This window comes from Solanum tuberosum, unplaced genomic scaffold (genome assembly GCF_000226075.1).
Source record: "Solanum tuberosum cultivar DM 1-3 516 R44 unplaced genomic scaffold, SolTub_3.0 scf00248, whole genome shotgun sequence".
Taxonomy (NCBI): domain Eukaryota; kingdom Viridiplantae; phylum Streptophyta; class Magnoliopsida; order Solanales; family Solanaceae; genus Solanum; species Solanum tuberosum.
The window spans coordinates 164,369-182,879 of NW_006239172.1; the positions used below are offsets into that span (position 1 = coordinate 164,369).

The 18,511-nt window shown below is 33.7% G+C and overlaps 1 protein-coding gene across 1 annotated transcript; it reads left to right on the forward strand.

The window, feature by feature from the left end:
* The first annotated feature begins 6,106 nt into the window (after window positions 1-6,106).
* LOC102604881 (uncharacterized protein At1g04910) lies at window positions 6,107-13,976 on the forward strand. Its single transcript, XM_006357524.2, has 11 exons — window positions 6,107-6,623; window positions 7,484-7,534; window positions 7,634-7,724; window positions 10,095-10,171; window positions 10,376-10,464; window positions 10,708-10,827; window positions 12,091-12,207; window positions 12,290-12,433; window positions 12,524-12,647; window positions 12,744-12,935; window positions 13,240-13,976. Exons 1-11 carry the CDS (start codon window positions 6,303-6,305, stop codon window positions 13,597-13,599), a joined length of 1,686 nt encoding a protein of 561 aa, XP_006357586.1. The 5' UTR covers window positions 6,107-6,302; the 3' UTR covers window positions 13,600-13,976.
* Window positions 13,977-18,511: the final 4,535 nt, after the last annotated feature.

Consider the following 18,511-nt stretch of genomic DNA (forward strand, 5'->3'; position numbering starts at 1 on the left):
AATGATATTATAATGGGATAGTGATTTTGACCTATTTCTTCATTATTATATCATGATATACAAATTAATTATGTGATTTGTAATAATAATTTTATATGAGTGATTTTATTGTCCTAGAGATGTAAGTTTAATGATTTTCTTGATATAGAACATAGGTTAATGGCTCGTCAAGTAATAATTTTATTTAATTGCAGCCAAGCAATAGTAACTTTGTTTTTAATTTGCCCTTACCCCGTAAAATTGTACCTGCAGGTAAAGTTGGTGCACTTGTAAAATACCCCTACTTAGTAGAGATAGTTGTGGGTTGTTTGGATTTGTTGTGTTTTTTTTTTTACGTCTGGACTGCTGCGTTGAGATGTTGCCTTGGAGAGTTGGTTTCTGTTGTAATGGAAATACGGCAAGTACAATATGGGGTAGTATTTGTTATTTATGTAGAAGTATACTTGCGTGAAGAAACTTTTTTACCCAATGAAATGAAAATTGAATATTATTCAATCTTCCTGGGAAGTCATCGTTATACATATGAACCATAATAGATTTGTAAGCATCCTAAGGTGGACAACCATAGTCTGGTTGGTGGCCCTAGGGGTAGCCATCACATAAGAGTTGTTTATGGAACGAAGGTAATATCCAACAGAGGCAATATAGACAACTAACAAATATGAATTCACACATAAATCGGTAATAAGATACACTCATTGGTTATACAGTATAAGCTACACATTATTTAGTTACATAATTCAGAACGACGTCTAATTTTTATCGGCTTTGTGTTTCTTTAGGTTGATTTGGGCCACTACATTTGTGGTTTTCTTAGCCCTCTTCCTGTACTTTCTCACTGATTTTACTTCTTCTTCCATGATAATTGGTGTTTCATCTTCCACTTGATGTATTTCTTCAGCAATTAAGCTCCTTCGAGGTTTGAATCAGTCAAATCAACTCGGACAAAAAAGTTGAATTGCTTGTCTTTACTCAACATCAATTTGCGGTAGTTGTGACATTACAACTATTTTTCCTTCTTGATAAGATGTAAACAATTGAATATGTTAGTTGGAAGGTTGCCAGTAAGGTACACATTAGACTATGTAAATATGGCGTGACATTCAGTCAACTTTATAAATAAAGATCATACCTTTACTGAGGTTGATTGTATGTACTCTTGCACATTGCAGCCTAGTAAATATTTAGCCGCTTCAAAAAGTATGACTCGAGCACGTTGTTCTCCACCACACACTTCAAGTCGTAAGCAGTATCTTCAAAATAGGGGCAATAATTCAATATGTCAAGTTTATGTGTTTTGTAAGGAGTAAATGTTTAATAGAGATTTAACCGAGTCGAACCTCATTTCATATGCTACATTATCAATGTTGCAATTGGTACAAGCTGCAGCCTCATCTATAACTTTTACTTTCTTGTGGCACGCTTTGCATGACAAATACCATGGCTCATCTTTATTGAGTATGTCTATAATTGTTGCTTTGAACTTGTACATACAATCCTGCAAACGCCAATATACCATATTTGTGAAATGTTTAAAATACAAATGAATTTTATTTATAGAGGTGGAATATCGGTTAGTATGTACATGTGAATCAGCCAACAATCCATCGAGAATATGGACCAACAAAACTTTTATAGCTCTTCTCACTATTTTACTTAGTGTTACCGTAATATCTTTTTTGTCGGCCTTTATGATTTCACACCTGTATTTACAATGAGTTTAGTTAACGGTGTAAGCCATTTAGAGTGAGGTGTGTTCAGTGCATAGATTTTCTGGATTTATGGTGATATGTAACTGCATAACAATGATAATAAAGGAATTATGTCGTCTTATAGCAATGTTCGATTTAACTTGGCTACAATGGCAAAGTATAGTTTGAATATTAATTTTGACAGTTGGGTTAAAGTAACAGTGCTGAACACATTTGTGAATAATGTAATGTACTCGGCTCGAAGGTCGTTTGCTTTTTAGAACATTGGATTGATTAAGACGTTGCTCACAGGAATAATAGAGATTCCAAATCGGCCTAGTATGAGAAAAACATGTTAATTGTAAAAAAAACATGAGCTATAGTCGGTGTCTATTCAATAAACACATACAATAGACTGTTGGATACCTTTATAGATTGATACTCTAACATCACATAAGCCCAGTATAGGTTTATCATCTTTAAGCTTTTCCAGGAATGCACAGTCATTTTCAGCAAAATCTTCCCAAAGAGTTACACTTGTATGCTCCATCATAGATTATCAGTTAGGAGTGAAAAGTCAGGACACCACTATATCACTATATAGATGACATATTATGAATCATTGCAACTTACAACGCATTTGTAACAACTATTTCCCGTCTCTTAGAAGTCGCATTTTGAATGAAGGGACTCATCGAAACTAAGACGCAAATCAAGTTTGGAAATAGCTCATGTAAATTAGTGATAACACTTATTTAATGGAGCATGAAAATAGCAACTTTAACGTTTGAATAGTTACCTAGAATAGCACCATTAGGTATTTATCAGCATCGTCTAATGATAAAAAGCCATCAGAGAATTTCTGTGTTGAAACCTCATGGTCAGTCTCCTTTATGATTGTGTTGTCTGTAAAGGCCAATTCAACTTCTTTATGCACAGAAGAGTAGTTGGAGTTGACACAATCTAAGCGTTCTTTAGCAATGTAGTAACTCTTATTTGGCTTCAAGGAGTCCTTCCATGTTTCGATATGCTTATTAAATAATGTTGCTTGAATCTTTGTCCCCTACTATTAAGCAGGGGTGGCATAAGTACAACAAACATGAACAATAGTACGATAACGTAACTAAAAGTGTCAATGTTGTTACCTCTTCATCAACTAATATGATAGTTCTGAAAGTTAACTAAGACTCTAATCACAAAATCAACTGAGCTTTTTGGTATCTTGTTTATCGGGACACTCTGTTTTGCCAGTTTCGTTTCAGTCTCCATATGGGTTGAATCTCGATGATTGCAAGTACTCGAGGAGATGAGTGCAACAATGTTATTTCTATTTTTTTTAAAAAAAAATTGCCAGGAATTATATGTAGCCAGATGAACGAACAATCGCCGATGTAGGTATGTGATGGGGTGAATGTGATGCATAAGTAAGATGTAAACAACACAATTGTAAGGTTAGAAGTAACATATATATAAGAAATTAAATATGTAGTTATAAAGGGCAGGATAATATATATACGTATGCCAAAAAATCATAGATGTTATTGTTGCCGCAAGGGGAAGGAACAAAGGGAATGATTCCATCTGGAATGTGTTTCATATTGTGTTCTTCCAGACTGTAACTTTTTAAACTACTAAGGAAATGTCATACAGAAGGAAATAACTTACAACTTGTTAAATGGCTAAGCAGATGCAAAGATGTTGTGTTTGCGAATTTTCTGTGTGGAGGGAAAATAATTAATTTGGTGGGAAAAAAAGGTAAGACATATTAAGGCAGTATTGTGAATGAAAGGGTGTGTCGGTTGCATACCAGTGTGTAAACTGTAACTGATGTGTGTTTGATGGGGAAAAACATTACAGTTTTAGAGTTATAAATAATGGAAAACAGTGGGGTGTGACTGTTTGAGATTGTTGGACGGAGGTGTTTCTTCATTGCGGAGGCGGTAGAAGTGGTGTCGTTCTCGAATGGATATATAAAGCGGTCGAAGAGGTATGTTCAAAGTGCATCATGGATAAGTGTCGGCTTTTGCGAAAGGGTGTATATAGTGCGGGGTGCTGTAAGGAGGAATAGGGGCAATTTAGTATTTTAACATTTAGGTTAGGAGTTGATGCTTTTAAAGTAATATAGATAGATATTTTAAAAAAAATAATATTTAGCCATATTTAAAAAAAAGTACATTCAAATTAGTAATATTCGCTATAAAAACATGGTAAAACATAATTTCAATTTTAAAAATTTCAATTAAAGTGAATAATATTTGATTTTCATAGCCATACAATCACACTAGTATTTACGGAAAATAGTCAAGTATATTAATATGTTGCTGGAAACAGTTTAAATAATCCCCTGGTTATACTTTGGATTCAAATATACTCCTCACGATATGACACAAATATACCCTTAATTTTAACAAAGTAACGTATATCGGCGTAAGAATTTAAATAACTCACCACTAATTTTAATTACCCAATTTCTCTAAGAAATTCACCAATTTAACCCATTTTCATAGTCATTTTATCCATCCAAAATTTTCATTTAAATAAGCACTCAATCACCACGAAACTCACTTAGGGATGACAATGGGGAAGTGCGCAGCGGGGGTGGGGAGGATTGAGTTTAACCCGTAAATTTTTTAATCCATTCCGCCCCACCCCGCATAACATTTTTTTTTCATTTTCAACTCTCCTTACCCGCGCTGCATAAACCTGCCCCACATGAACCTGCCCGCATAATTTTTTAAATATTTTCTTTTTCTAGTTAAGTTTGATACTAAAAATAAAACGGAAAAGACTCAAAAATACCCCTAAACTATTCTAAATAGCTCACATTTACCCTTAAACTATATTCCGGCTCAAAATTATCCTTCCCGTCATACTATTGGGTCATACCTACCCTTCTAATTAACAGAAGTATGTTAAGTGCCACATGGACACCATATGAATGCCAGATAAGCGCCAAACATTTCCACTTTCACGTAGACTTACATATATACTTACAGAAGTACCATAAGTACCATAATTCGTAACAAATTAACCACAATTCATAACAAGTTAACAAATTTTAAGTGATGCCCCATAAGAAAATTAAATAATTCTCCTGCATCTATTTTGCAAACTCTAGAAGACCAACTTATTCATGATTTAATTAGACATAAAACTTAAAAAAAAAAGAAAATATATTTCATATTTAAATGAGGGGAAAATTAGATATTAAGGATCTTATTAGACCTAAATTTATTTATTTTAGGCCTATCTAAATTTATTTATTTATTTTAGGCCTAACCCATCAGTTAATTAGTTATTTAGTCTACGTGAAAGTGGAAAATGTTTGGCGCTTTTGTGGCGTCCATGTGGCACTTACATACTTCTGTTAATTAGAAGGGTAGGTATGACCCAATAGTATGACGGGAAGGATAATTTTGAGTCGGAATTATGTTTAAGGGTAAATGTGAGTTATTTCAGATAGTTTAGGGGTATTTTTGAGCCTTTTCCGAAAATAAAATTCATAAAAATAAATTCATTTTTCATTAATTTGTATTAATTTAATAGGATAATGACTTCAAATTTTTTTAGAAGTCAATTAGCAAACATGTAAGAAAGTGTATTATTTTTTATTGAACTATTCTCATTTAATATCTTGAATATTTTAGTAGCTTTAAATAAAACAGTTATCTTAATAAATAATGTTCTATCACTCTTAAGTTTGAACCCACATAAAATCACATATATCCCCAACCTACCCTACCCCATATTGGTTTTTAAAAAACCCACTTCAACCCACCCCACATTCCACCCACTTGCACAACCTTAAATCCGTCCCATTGTCATCCCTAAACTCATCCATATAGTGTGGGGGTCATATTTTCTCCACTTAAAAATTTCTTGCAATCATGAAATGATGTTTTTGACCTGTGAATTGGTCAATTTATTTTTCATGTCCTTTCTTATGGAATTAATTTGTATCATACGGGCACTTTAATATTTAAATTAAAAGATCCTAAGGTTCAACTTGTCAACCCACACACAAACAAAATATACGACTTGAAGCAGATTTTAATTCACTAAAATATTATTATAATCGAAATAAAATTTGTAGATTTTAATATTCATATTTAAACTATTTTCAATAGTTTAACTAATAGTTTAAGTGTTTAAGAATATATTCTACCTTCTTTTTCATTTAATTAATCTTTGATTACACTTCATAAAATTTATTCTCAAACAATTTTTATTGAATAGATTCATAATATTTCATTTAATTAGATGGATTAAAAACTAAATTGAGTAATTTTGTTTTGGTATCGGAATTATTGAATGAAATGCTCATATTCTTTTTTGAGGTTGAAATAAAACCAATAGTCATATTGAAGGGGTTAGATCTCACATTTGAAAATATGAGTGGCTCTAAGTAAAACATTTACCCGTCAAAGTGTACTATTTTCTAATAAGGTAAGTCAAGAGATCACCGATCTGGAAACTCAGCACTCTTTCACACACTGACTGAATATAGCCGTTGCCGGAGCCAAAATTCTAGAAAATTCTCAGTTACTCCGTCAACGTTAACTACACGCCGGAGTCCGGTGAAGCAAACTGGCGTTCAGTCCGAAGCGAGCAATGGCGGAGCTACGCCACTCAAGCTCGATCGGAAACCGAGTTACAGCGTCACCTAGGAAGCGAGACGACGTCACCGCTTCCTCATCTCCTTTGGTTCCTGACAGTGCTCCTAACGTTGATGATGACGATGATGATTATCGTGGTCGGTATCCTCGAGATCGGTTTCGTTCATTCTGCTCTTCGCATCTTCAACCTCTTTTCCCTTTCTTCTTCCCTGATGAATCGAGGTCTCACCCTCACAAGTTCAAGATCTCGCTATTTCTGCTTGTTGTTCTCATACTTTCACTAGTCTTCCTGATTTCCTCCGTCGTACATCGTTTGGTAAGCCTTCATTTTATTGATCTCAAAACACACACATACACATTTGTATGTATCACATCTCAATTTGCTCACTGGAAGCTCATTTTTTTTCTTTTTTCTAGTTTGGATATTTCTAGTTTATCAAAAGATTTTGCGGTTCTAATTAGTTTGAAGCTGGTATCAACTAGTTGAGATTATTAAGGCTTAGATGTTTCTGTTATGCTCTCATAAGGATCGGGTAGGAAAAAGTGTGGGATTTGGGTAAGGTGTATTTTAATAGAACATTTGATTTGCCTTGAATGATAAAATTATTTTCCATTGCTGGAATGAATGAATCTGATTGGTCAATTTGAAGCAACTAGAAGTAATTTAGGAAGTGCTTTTGATAACTTTTGGTCAAGTCAGGACTTTAACTTCCATATAATGTTTACTAGAGAAGATGTGCATCAACTAGAGATAAATACAAGAAGTCCTTTTGATGATTATTGATCAAGTTAAGATTAACTCCGTAATATGTTTACTAGAATAGAAATGTATGTCTTTCGGCTGCTAGTGTAATTAAGTAATGCCATGTAATATGGTAAATGCAGGCCAATCTTTAGAGTTGTTCTTATATGAATACTAACATGCCATATAGCTGAAGTTTGCTTTAACATATCTCTGATATCAATCAAATTGTGGGCCGTGTAAGCATCTTTGTTCCTCGACTTTCTTCATATAAAGGATTTCATTTGTGGCTGTTATTGTTTAGTGTGCTACATTGGCTTTTTGATTTGGTTTAACAAACTATTATTGAAAGAATGTTTGATGTATTTCCCTATCTGATGTTCTTTGACTCAATTTCAGCGATTAAAACACTGTTTACACTTTTTTCTCTGTAGAATGCTCCATATTTGTGCAAAAAGGATGGTATAACTCTTCAGTGTCCACCGGTATGTTCTTGAAAACTACCCTTTTGTCTGCTACTGCATCATATTACATAATCACTACCATCATTGTAGTCAAACGTCCAATCTGTCTAATTTTATTAGGTGAAAGAACCTTCTTCCTTGTGGGAGAATCCTTATTCATCAACAACCTCATGGAAGCCTTGTGCGGAGCGACGTGAGGGACTTAAATCAGGTATTCTTATGCTCCTTGAAATTATATCTATACATTTGTCTTGCCATGCCTTCTGGTGGGGCAATTTGGTTCATATGCTCCTTCAAGTTTATGAGTTTAGAGAATTTACCTCATCCTCTCCCCTCTCTTCCTCAAGGTAACCGTGCAAAGAGAAACGAGAAAAATATATTTCAGTATTACACTTCAGCCGGATGCCTTCGATCAATCCTATGTTTTTCTTTTTTCCCCACGATAGTGATATTCCTTAGCTACTTCTTTTCTCGGCTAATGGAAAAAATGCGTCTGCTTGGCGCCATCCATCTCCAAATAGTAAATGCGCTGCTGAGCTCAGACTGTGGCACTTAGGTGCTAGGGGCATTGCTTTCGGTGCAATCCATATCTCTTCCTCCTGCTTTGCCTGCCTGCTGCTCTGCTCCCCCTTCGAATGGATTGTATCCGTTGCCCCTCTAATAGAAGCTGAAAAATGACTTTTATAGATGCAAATATAAAACAATGTATTGGGTGAACCATGTGACGGATTGAAGCCTGACATTTAAGTGAGTGCAGGGTAGAGTGGCAGGCATTCTTGGTGTTTGAACAGAAATGTCATCTTCTTACTGAAATGATAAAAGAACAAGGCAGGCAACCTTAACAACTTTGTTCAGAAACATTAAGTTGTATCATCCTATGCGATTAAAGAATGTTGCTGTTAGTAGTTGAATTTAAGTTACAAATTTATCTTTGTTGTTGATAATTTGATTTATTAGGTCAATTGGATTAGACTCTTGAACGAGTCTTCTTCTAATGCTCATGGAGTGATTTAGGAACTTATCAAACTGTAAGAGTAGAAATAAGTAAAAGATTCTCCAATATTCAGGGATTTGACAAAGAGCTAAGTGTTAAAATATTGGTTGGTATGATTGTGAGTGATATGTGCATAGGTCAAGCATTCCTCTTTTGGTTGGTAAGTGAGGTTTCAAATATGAGTGTTAACTTCCTGTTGAAAAGAGAGGGACTTATAATAACGCTTTGCTAGATACTTCCTCTTAAAACTCACATGGACTCGAATGCTTATAATGCAATATCCCTCTCTGCAAAGGAGAAAAGTAGAGGGGCAGGCCCATTATCACCAAGTTTCGTACCATGCAGCTACTAGCATTCGGAGATTTCTCGGTTATCAAAAGAAATGTATCCCTCCCTCCAATGTTGGATTTCGAATTCCTTAGTTACAACTATTTTTTTGCCTTCAAACAAGAGCTACTCCTCTGTCCTCTTCCTTCCATCAAAATTAATGGTCCAATATCTTAAAATTTCTATCCAATGGTCTCCTTATGTCATGCCCTTATCAGCATTAGCTTTTTCACAAACCATTCTGTGCTCAAATCTGAATATTAGTGGTTGCACCAAATGCAGAATCCTTCTTGTTTTACTGCAGTCAGAGGTGAGCTTTTCATTTTCCCTTTCACATTGATGAAACGGGACATTCTCTAGCATCAGTTTCTGAAAGGTATTCTAGCACTGCTCTTGCAAATTTGTTATATTGTTTCAACCATATCAGAGCTTCCTGTTGTTCTGGTATTCAGGTTTTAGATCCCCTTTGAGGAGCATAAGTGCAATAGTTGTGCATGACAGCTTCTTTAGTCTATCTTTGTTCATTAATGTTTAGGAGCCTAGGTTGGGCAACATAACTAACCCAGAAAGCCCAAATTTAAGAGACCATGTAATTTACTTGTGTTCTTGGCTAATTATCTGTTATAGCTATAATAATTATCTTTTAAGCATTTGTCGTCTATCGTTTTGATAAGTAAGCATTTAATATCTTTCTAAAGGCTTCCATTTATATTTTTTGGTATTTTGATTCCACTTATTTATTTATGTAAATAAATTTTTAAAATTTTGAAGTTATCTGTGTTTTCTTTGATATAAGTAATCTATCTACACTTTTTTACCGGCTTCTTGCAATGTTTTTCTTAGATCATTACATTCTGGAGCCTGGAAATGCTAGTTGTTTTCCCACCTAAACTTTTTAGGAATTACAGCTATCTAGAATAGAGTAAATTAGAAGGTCACCCTTGATACAGAGCTGTGGAACTCAGCGAATAGGTTTTGGTATAGGTCATCTGTCATTGAGAAGTGGGAAAACCAAGCTGGACTTCCCATTCATGAAACTTGTATCATTACTTAAGAAGTGGAGCAAATGGTGTAACAGGTTTCTGCCTGATGCTCCCTTGTTTGCCAAAAGTTATTCATCAAACCTCTTTGGGTTAGATGTACCATTGACAGCTACAAACCTCTTGAGCTTGTTGGAATCTTCATCCAAATGGAATAGCTGATCTCTTAACTGTTTACTTCCTATTTTGCAAAATAGTGATATAGCTTGGTGCTTTGCAGATATTCCGCCCGAGAATGCCACAAACGGTTATATATTCATACATGCTGAGGGTGGCTTAAACCAGCAAAGGATCGCTGTATGTTTCATGTCATATCCTATGCTTTTGTCTTCCATCTTTTTATATTTGTGTCTGTAACTTTTAGTTATTTCTTATTTTGCATGTCAGTTAATGAATGAAAACTATCTATTGTATTTCCTTAATTGTCTGCATATCTATAAATTCTGTTATGTGTTTTCAAAGGATTTTTACCACTTTAATTAGTCATGCATTTCCTTGCAGATATGCAATGCTGTTGCAGTTGCCAAAATAATGAATGCCACCCTTATTTTGCCAGTATTAAAGCAAGACCAGATATGGAAAGACCAAACGTAAGGGAAACTTGACTGAAGCAGCTGCTCTTTGCTCTCAAGGGTGGATGTTAATTTTTAATGTTGCACTGTAATGAGATTTTAGTCAAACTGCATAGAAATTAAAATTGAGGTTTTTGGTTATTGGATCAGTTTCTTGTTGGAAAAAAAACATTCCAGATTAAATATCATTGTGTTGTGAGAGTTTTCCATAAGGTTGGTAAGACTTTAATTATTCTTGATATGAGTTAACTGTGTTGACAGGAAATTGGAGGACATATTTGATGTAGATCATTTTATTAACTACCTGAAGGATGATGTGCGAATTGTTCGCGATATCCCAGAGTGGTTTACTGACAAAGCTGAGCTGTTCTCAAGCATAAGGTATGGTCCGCTAGCTTTTTTAGCATTTTACATTTGCATGCTAGTTTCATTTTCATGTAGCAGTTCGAAGTATAGTTTTCTTAAATAGTTTTAAGTATAATTCCCTGACAAGATTAATCAACATAGTTTATTAGTGCTCTACAAATTCAAGTTAACATCATAAAAAAAAACCAGTCGCCCTTGTCGTCGTGTAGTTGTAATGTTACATTGACTTAGGAGTACTGAATATGGATTTGGATCTGGTAGTGGTGCGTTCAGTTTCTAGCAATTTTGTGTTTTTGAAGGATCCCTTTCCATATAAACACTTGTACTTTTTGAAAACTCGTTTGGGTTTAGCATTTTTCACTGGGTATGTTGTTGTTGTTGTTTGGGTTTAGCATTTGTATGTTCAAGACTGAAGGGGGGTAAGTGAAGAGTAAGTGTAACAAGGTAAACATCAACATTGATTTATTGGTAGTATGTATTGGGTGTGAGCTGAAGCGTGTGGCTCCGTAATATATATCCTTGGGAAAATGTCTTATCAATTTGTGTATATATATATATATATATATACACACACACACACACACCATCTCTCCATGAGAATTCAAATTGGTAATTACTCCCAGCACAAAATTCTCTAATCCCCATACCACCACAGCTACAGGATTTGTGCAAGATTTCTAGAATTATCTCAGTTACACGGAAGTCTTAAGAGATAGTGATGAGGATAATAACAAAAATGGATTTGGTATTCTCGTAAATATACCTTGTTGACACCATAAATCACACAAGAGCTCTAGAGTTGCCTCACAGCTTTGGGGTTCCATGCTCCTAATTTGGTATCGATTGGACACACTTGAAGACAGTATTGGGCGCTGGCAAGTTGGAGAGTATGTTTTTTTGATTGAGTTAAAATCAACTTGGACAAGTAGTCCACTCTTTCTTTTTCTGATTATATTGAATGTGAAAAATAAAAATAGGTGGATATTTCAAGGTACTCAGAAAAGCAAAAGGAAATAAAAGAGCTACTGCTTGTCTCATGTATACTTTCGATGTAAAGATACAACGATGTTTGTATAGATGGTTGGTTGGGCTTGACAGGAGATTGTGAATAGCCAGCACAAATACAATAATGAAGTGATTTATGAATAAATTAAATCTCACAAGAACTCCAATTAAGGGGTAGTTGCTGAACGTGAGGACAAAGTTACTATTTCCATTTACAACAGTGTGTTACGTTTTGCATTTGTGTTTCTAAAGCTTGTACTCTATGCTTGCCAGGCGTACAGTCAAGAACATTCCCAAGTACGCTTCAGCAGAGTTCTACATAGATAATGTTTTGCCACGGGTCAAGGAGAAGAAGATAATGTCACTAAAACCTTTTGTTGATCGACTTGGGTAACTAGATTTTCATGCTCCTTTAAGTTGCCTGATTTTTTAAACTGGCATTGACCTGATAGACTACCCGCATATCATTCAGGTATGATAATGTTCCTCCAGAGATAAACAAGCTGAGGTGCAGGGTCAACTATCATGCTCTGAAGTTTCTTCCCGAGATTGAGCAGATGGCCGATCAACTTGTTTCGAGGATGAGAAATCGCACTGGTAGTTCAAATCCTTTCATGTGAGTTATTATGCTTGTAACTGCTGTTAACCATGCTGTTTCGCTTCTTCTGATCTGTGATGGAACTTAAAATATTTTGTCAAAAACTAGGGCTCTTCATTTGAGATTTGAGAAAGGAATGGTGGGTCTGTCATTCTGTGATTTTGTTGGAACAAGGTCAGAGAAAGATCTCATGGCTGCATACAGAAAGAAAGAATGGCCTCGGCGGTTTAAGGTCATCTAGATTATGATCACTATTCATATAAAGCTGACAGCGACGATTTCATTTTTGATATATTTATCTGGTTTTTGTTGTTTGTTTCGCTGGCAGGATGGTTCCCATTTGTGGGCATTGGCGCTGCAAAAGCGTAAGGAAGGACGATGCCCTCTTGAGCCTGGTGAAGTAGCCGTGCTGCTTCGGGCCATGGGTTATCCTAAAGAAACTCAAATATATGTTGCTTCTGGACAGGTCTATGGTGGACAAAACCGCATGGCACCGCTGAGGAACATGTTCCCAAATCTGGTAAGCTACTTGCCCAAACTTCTGATCAAGGGGAAGGACCTTTATCTATATTTTGTTCAGGTTCTATTTTCTTGTAGCTGATCTTATTGCCTACTACTCTGGTCAACTTTAAAAGAAACATGGGGGGAATGATTTTGTGTAAGAGACCCTTGAAAAATTCTGGAATTTTTTCACTGCTGTCATTTTGTTTTGTTTAGTATCAATATCCTGTAGATATGTTTTACCCAGCATATTTTAATATACCTACTGAAATGTTTGTGTTTTTTATTCTTCATTAATATTGTATTTTGGGATATGTAAATAGGTTACAAAAGAGGAACTAGCTACAAAACCAGAATTGGATGGCTTCAGAAAGCATGTGACAAGCTTGGCAGCCCTCGACTTCCTAGTCTGTTTGAAGTCTGATGTATTTGTGATGACACACGGAGGAAACTTCGCCAAACTGATAATAGGACATCGTAGGTACATGGGTCATCGTCTAAAATCCATTAAGCCAGACAAGGGTCTGATGTCCAAATCCCTAGGAGATCCATATATGGGGTGGGCTTCCTTTGTGGAAGACGTTGTCATAACCCATCAGACTAGAACTGGTTTACCTGAAGAAACGTTTCCAAATTATGATCTTTGGGAGAATCCTTTAACAAATTGCATGTGTAAAGCCTGAATTGACAAATCTTTATTGTGAAGATAAGCCCTTTTAAGTAGTGCATCTTTCTAGAGTTGTGCACAGGGAATCGCGAAACTTTCGCTGTTAACAGAGCCAGAATTACAAGGCAATTTACACATGGGGATCTCAAAATGGATAGAATGTTGTAGTCCCTGAAGAGTATTAACACAGGAGTTCAGCAACTGGCTATTAGGAGTGGGCTCTCTCTAGCTGCGGCCCTGTATTGCCACATCTGTGTTTATGATCTACTTTCGTTGGGCGCGGACACCAATACAGTTTTGTATTCTGGAATATCAATTTATTCTCAATTGTTTCATGATATAATGTATATTATTTGCAGTAATAGAAAAAGCTTCTTTCATTTCATTTGAACACATCATATCTCATGGGGGATTTGGTGCATCACAAGATACACAAATGTCTTCAAGTCAACTGCTTCACGTTTTAATTCTTGTGCTGTTGATATACAGATTAGGTTTCCAATCTTTGAATGTTTGTAATATCCAGTATATGTACTTGTCATTCAAAACACAGTCAAAACAGAAAAGTTATCATCCATTTACTTAAAAGAGTGTTTTATTGTTCCTAGAAAACTCCAAGCGTGTTGAAATGGTTTTTTCTTATTTGATGGACATGAATTTCTATTAACAAGTAGAGAGTCGTGACATACAGATGCATAAATTAGGTTTCCACATTATTTGAAAATGATATTGTAAGAGGTGATGGTGAATTACTTTTGTTTGAATTTATTTAATTCTTGTTAGAGTTGCTATTTTGGACGATAATAATCAAATTTAGCAAATTTCACATTGTAGCAGGGAAGTTGGATATTTTTGAGAAGGAATAAAATGCCTATCCCAAATGGGTGGCTGTGTTATCATTGTCAAACTATTTAGATAGCTACTACAATCCTAATAATGTAATCGTCCTTTTCTCTTTATTTAAATAAATTTGTACTCACGCCTGAGGTTCACAATCCATATTGGCATAACTTGGGAAAGATATCATTTAATGGTACGGTTTTCCTTTTAAATGAATTGATTATTAACTTTTATCTTATAAAGGGGTTGATTTTTATTTTTTACCCCTTAAAATTAAACTTATGTTTAGTCGGACATATGTTCTCTTTAAAGGTTCGGATATAACTTGTGAGATATTATGATGTGAAAATATAAACTTGTGCTTTGTGAAAAAATATTTTATCTCAAGAGACAAAAAATAAAGATCAACAAAAAATAGAGGCAAAAGTGTGAATGACCCAAGAGGTACTTTAAGAAGAGGGTTTAAATTAGGGAAACTTACGGAAATTTCAACTAATTTATGAGCTAATTACTTAGATACACTTTAGTTTGCAATATTATGAATCTTGTCAAATTTTGGTGTGTCTGAATACGTCTAGATACATGTATTCCGAGGTCAAAAGTATGTGTAATTTGTTCTATATACATTGTATCCAGGTGGATTCGCATGTATTTGAGATATATAACAGATCGCTTGCTTCCCTTGCCTTCCTCTCATCTCACTCGTCACTCTCCTATGTATATGATATCCCATGTACATGTAAATCATACCAGATACATGTATCTGGCGTGTATCCAGTGTTATTAGCATGTATTTGAGATATATGACTATCTCGCTCGCTTCCTTTCCCATCTCACTCGCTTCAATTTCTCTTCCTATTTTAGTGTATTCGGTAGCAAAAATACATGTATCTAAGTGTATATTCCTTATTATATGGTATGCAACTCTTAATTAATGATAAGATAGAATAATATATATGGTATGAATGTATATATGGTATGTTAAATTATATTAACACAGTTTAAAATTGTTCTAGCCCAGACCCAAATGGCAAATCTACACCTAATATAAGATGGGATCTCCAGAAATTTTGATTTGTTGTGTATGATGGGCAACAACACAAATTCCACTAGTTTAGGAGTAAATTACTTTTCTTTACGCGAATTTTTAATACTAACTATAAACCTTATCAGAATTTGAACTTTGGATGAATGTATATAGCACGTCTAGATACATGTGATCAAATTTAAGTGTAATTTGTTCTAAATACATTGTATCCAAGTGGATTCACATGTATCTAACTTTCTCGCTAGTATGTCTCCCTCCCTCGTCCGCCTCTCTCCATTTGTTATATATTTTAGAACGTATCTGGTTTCTCATATACATGTATCTAATGTGATTCACATATGAAATACATTGATTCTTTCACTCGCCTCCTTCCAATCTCGTTTGCCTCTCTCCCTATGAATATGTATTTCAGAGTGTATCTGATAGCAAAAATGCATGTATCTAAATGTATCCGACTTGAAATCTGGTATGAAATTATTAATTAGTGAGACATATATGTAATTTTTTCAAACTATAGAGAGAATCTATATATATATATATATATATATATATATATAAAGGAGGATATAAAAGCGCTGATGTGGCATACTTCTTTGATCAGGATTTTGAATTATCTTTTTTCTCTGAATTTTTGGAATTTTCTCTTTATTTTAGGATTTAAAATATTGGTTGGTTTCTTCTTCATTGATACATAACCGTAATTTTTCTTTCTTTAATTAGACCATCATTTAATTAATTATTAATCAACTTTATTATTCAAGTTTTTTCACCTTTTTAATATACCCATATTTAGGATTATGCAGTAGTTATGGAATTTAAAAGGCAATTTTCATTACAAATTAATAAATGCAAAATGTGAAAAGTCATTATTATATTTAATGACATTTACCATATGAGTTATTATGCTTTGTAGTTACATCATATTTGTACATATAAAATCTAAGAAACACTGCAAAGAAACTCAGTTAACATTGGATTATGGTGATATTTCACTGACCATTTTTAAAGGTGAGACTATCTATTTTCTTTTATATGAATTGATGGTAAGAAACTATCTTCTTTTATTTATGCATTTTTCAAAAGGAATTTTTTAAAAGACATGAGTGTTTATGAAATGTGAATCCTAAACTATGATTTTATATTTTGTAGGAGGAAGTATTACTTGGAGTCTCGGAATTTATTAAAATACATGAGTGTTTATGAAATGTGAACTCTAAACTATGATTTTATATTTTGTAGGAGGAAGTGTTACTTGGAGTCTCAAATCTATTCTTTTATATATGAATTGATGGTAAGAATATCTATTTTCTTTTATTTATGCATTTTTCAGAAGAAATTTATTAAAAGACATGATATATATGAAAATATCATGTTGCATACCTCTTTGGCCAGGATCTCTAATTATCTTTTTCCTCAGATTTTTGGGAATTTTCTCTTATAGGATTTAAATATTACATTAAATTAATGGTGATTTATTCATATTACTCCTCACTAATGAGGGAGTTGTAGGCGATTTAGTTCTTAACATGAAATAGAAAGCTAAAATCCTGAAAAGTGAACATATGGTCATTATTACTATTGATATCTCTTCTCCTAAAATTTCTTTTACTTTCCTTTTATTGTTAACGTTTTTGTTATAGTTTTTAAAAAAAAGTTCACCTTTTTGTTAGAAAATGTAGCAATTAATGAGTAATTATAGAAAATTAATGGTGATCTATTTATATTATTCCTCACTATTTATCTTTTCTACTAAAATTCTTTTACTTTCTTTGTATTGCTTGCGTTGTTTCTTAAATAAGGAAATGTATAGTAATTATGGGATTTAAAAGTTAAGTTTCATTGCTAATTAATAAATACTAAAATGTGAAAAGTCACTAAATTTAATGGCATTTACCATCCAAATTACTATGCTTTGTAGTTACATCATATATGGGCATATAAATATAAGAAACATTTCAAATGATAGAGCAGATCAGTACAATGTAGGATGATGGTGATATTGTGCCGGCTATTTTTAAAGGTAAGATTATCTATTTATTTTTATATCAATTGATGATAAAAATATTTAACTTCTTTTCTATATGCATTTTTCAAAAAGGAAGTTTCAAAAGACATAAGTGTTTACGACAAGTAAATCCTGAATTATGATTTTATATTTTGCAAGGGGAAGTATTACTTGGGAGTCTGAGGGTGATGGCGATATTATGCAGGCTATTTTTAAAGGTCAAATTATCTATTTTCTTTTATATCAATTGATGATAAGAATATCTACCTTCTTTTCTATATGCATTTTTCAGAAGGAAGTTATAAAAGACATGAGTGATTACGAGATTTTATATTTTGCAGGAAGAAGTGTCACGTGGAGTCTGAACCTAAAAGACTCATTTTGAAAGCCAAAAGAAATGATAATATCTTTTTTCTTTTCTATATACATTTATTAAAAGGAAAATGTGAATTATAAACTATGATTTTATATTTGTGTAGGAACAAATGTAAATTGAGGTTCGAAGTTTGAAGGAAACGTTTTAGAAACCAATAAACAAGAAAAGATTGCTCAAAAATTCACATAGAAAAAGAGGTTGATCGTTAATTATTTTATGAAGTGTTAATTCTTTTAATTATGCATTTGTCTATTATCTTTTATAAATGCTAGAGAAAAAAGGAAGTAAAAAGAGAACAAGACATCAAAGAGAGTTTTCTTCAATATTTTTTTATGTATAATTTCATAGGGCACAATGGATATGATCATAATGAGAAAATTGAAGGGGCATTTTGTCGCATTTCATCGTAAAATTTGAATAAATTATTGTTATTTTTAAAATGAAAAATAAATTTTGAAAATTGGAGTTATATTCTACTATATTATAAAAGAGAGTTTAGGGCCAAATCTTGAATATTATATATTATATTTGGCCCTAAACTCTCTTTTATAATATTCTAGAAAATAGAAAATTCTATTTTCTATTTTCTATTCTATTCTACTATACTCCCTCCGTCCCATTTTATGTGGCAACATTTGACCGGGCACGGAGTTTAAGAA

Excerpts from the sequence above, each read along its gene's own strand:
- LOC102604881 (XM_006357524.2), top strand. The coding sequence starts at position 6,303 with ATGGCGGAGCTACGCCACTCAAGCTCGATCGGAAACCGAGTTACAGCG. Across the intron at positions 7,535-7,633 it reads TAACTCTTCAGTGTCCACCG|GTGAAAGAACCTTCTTCCTT; the intron begins GTATGTTCTTGA and ends TAATTTTATTAG. Across the intron at positions 12,434-12,523 it reads GGTAGTTCAAATCCTTTCAT|GGCTCTTCATTTGAGATTTG; the intron begins GTGAGTTATTAT and ends GTCAAAAACTAG.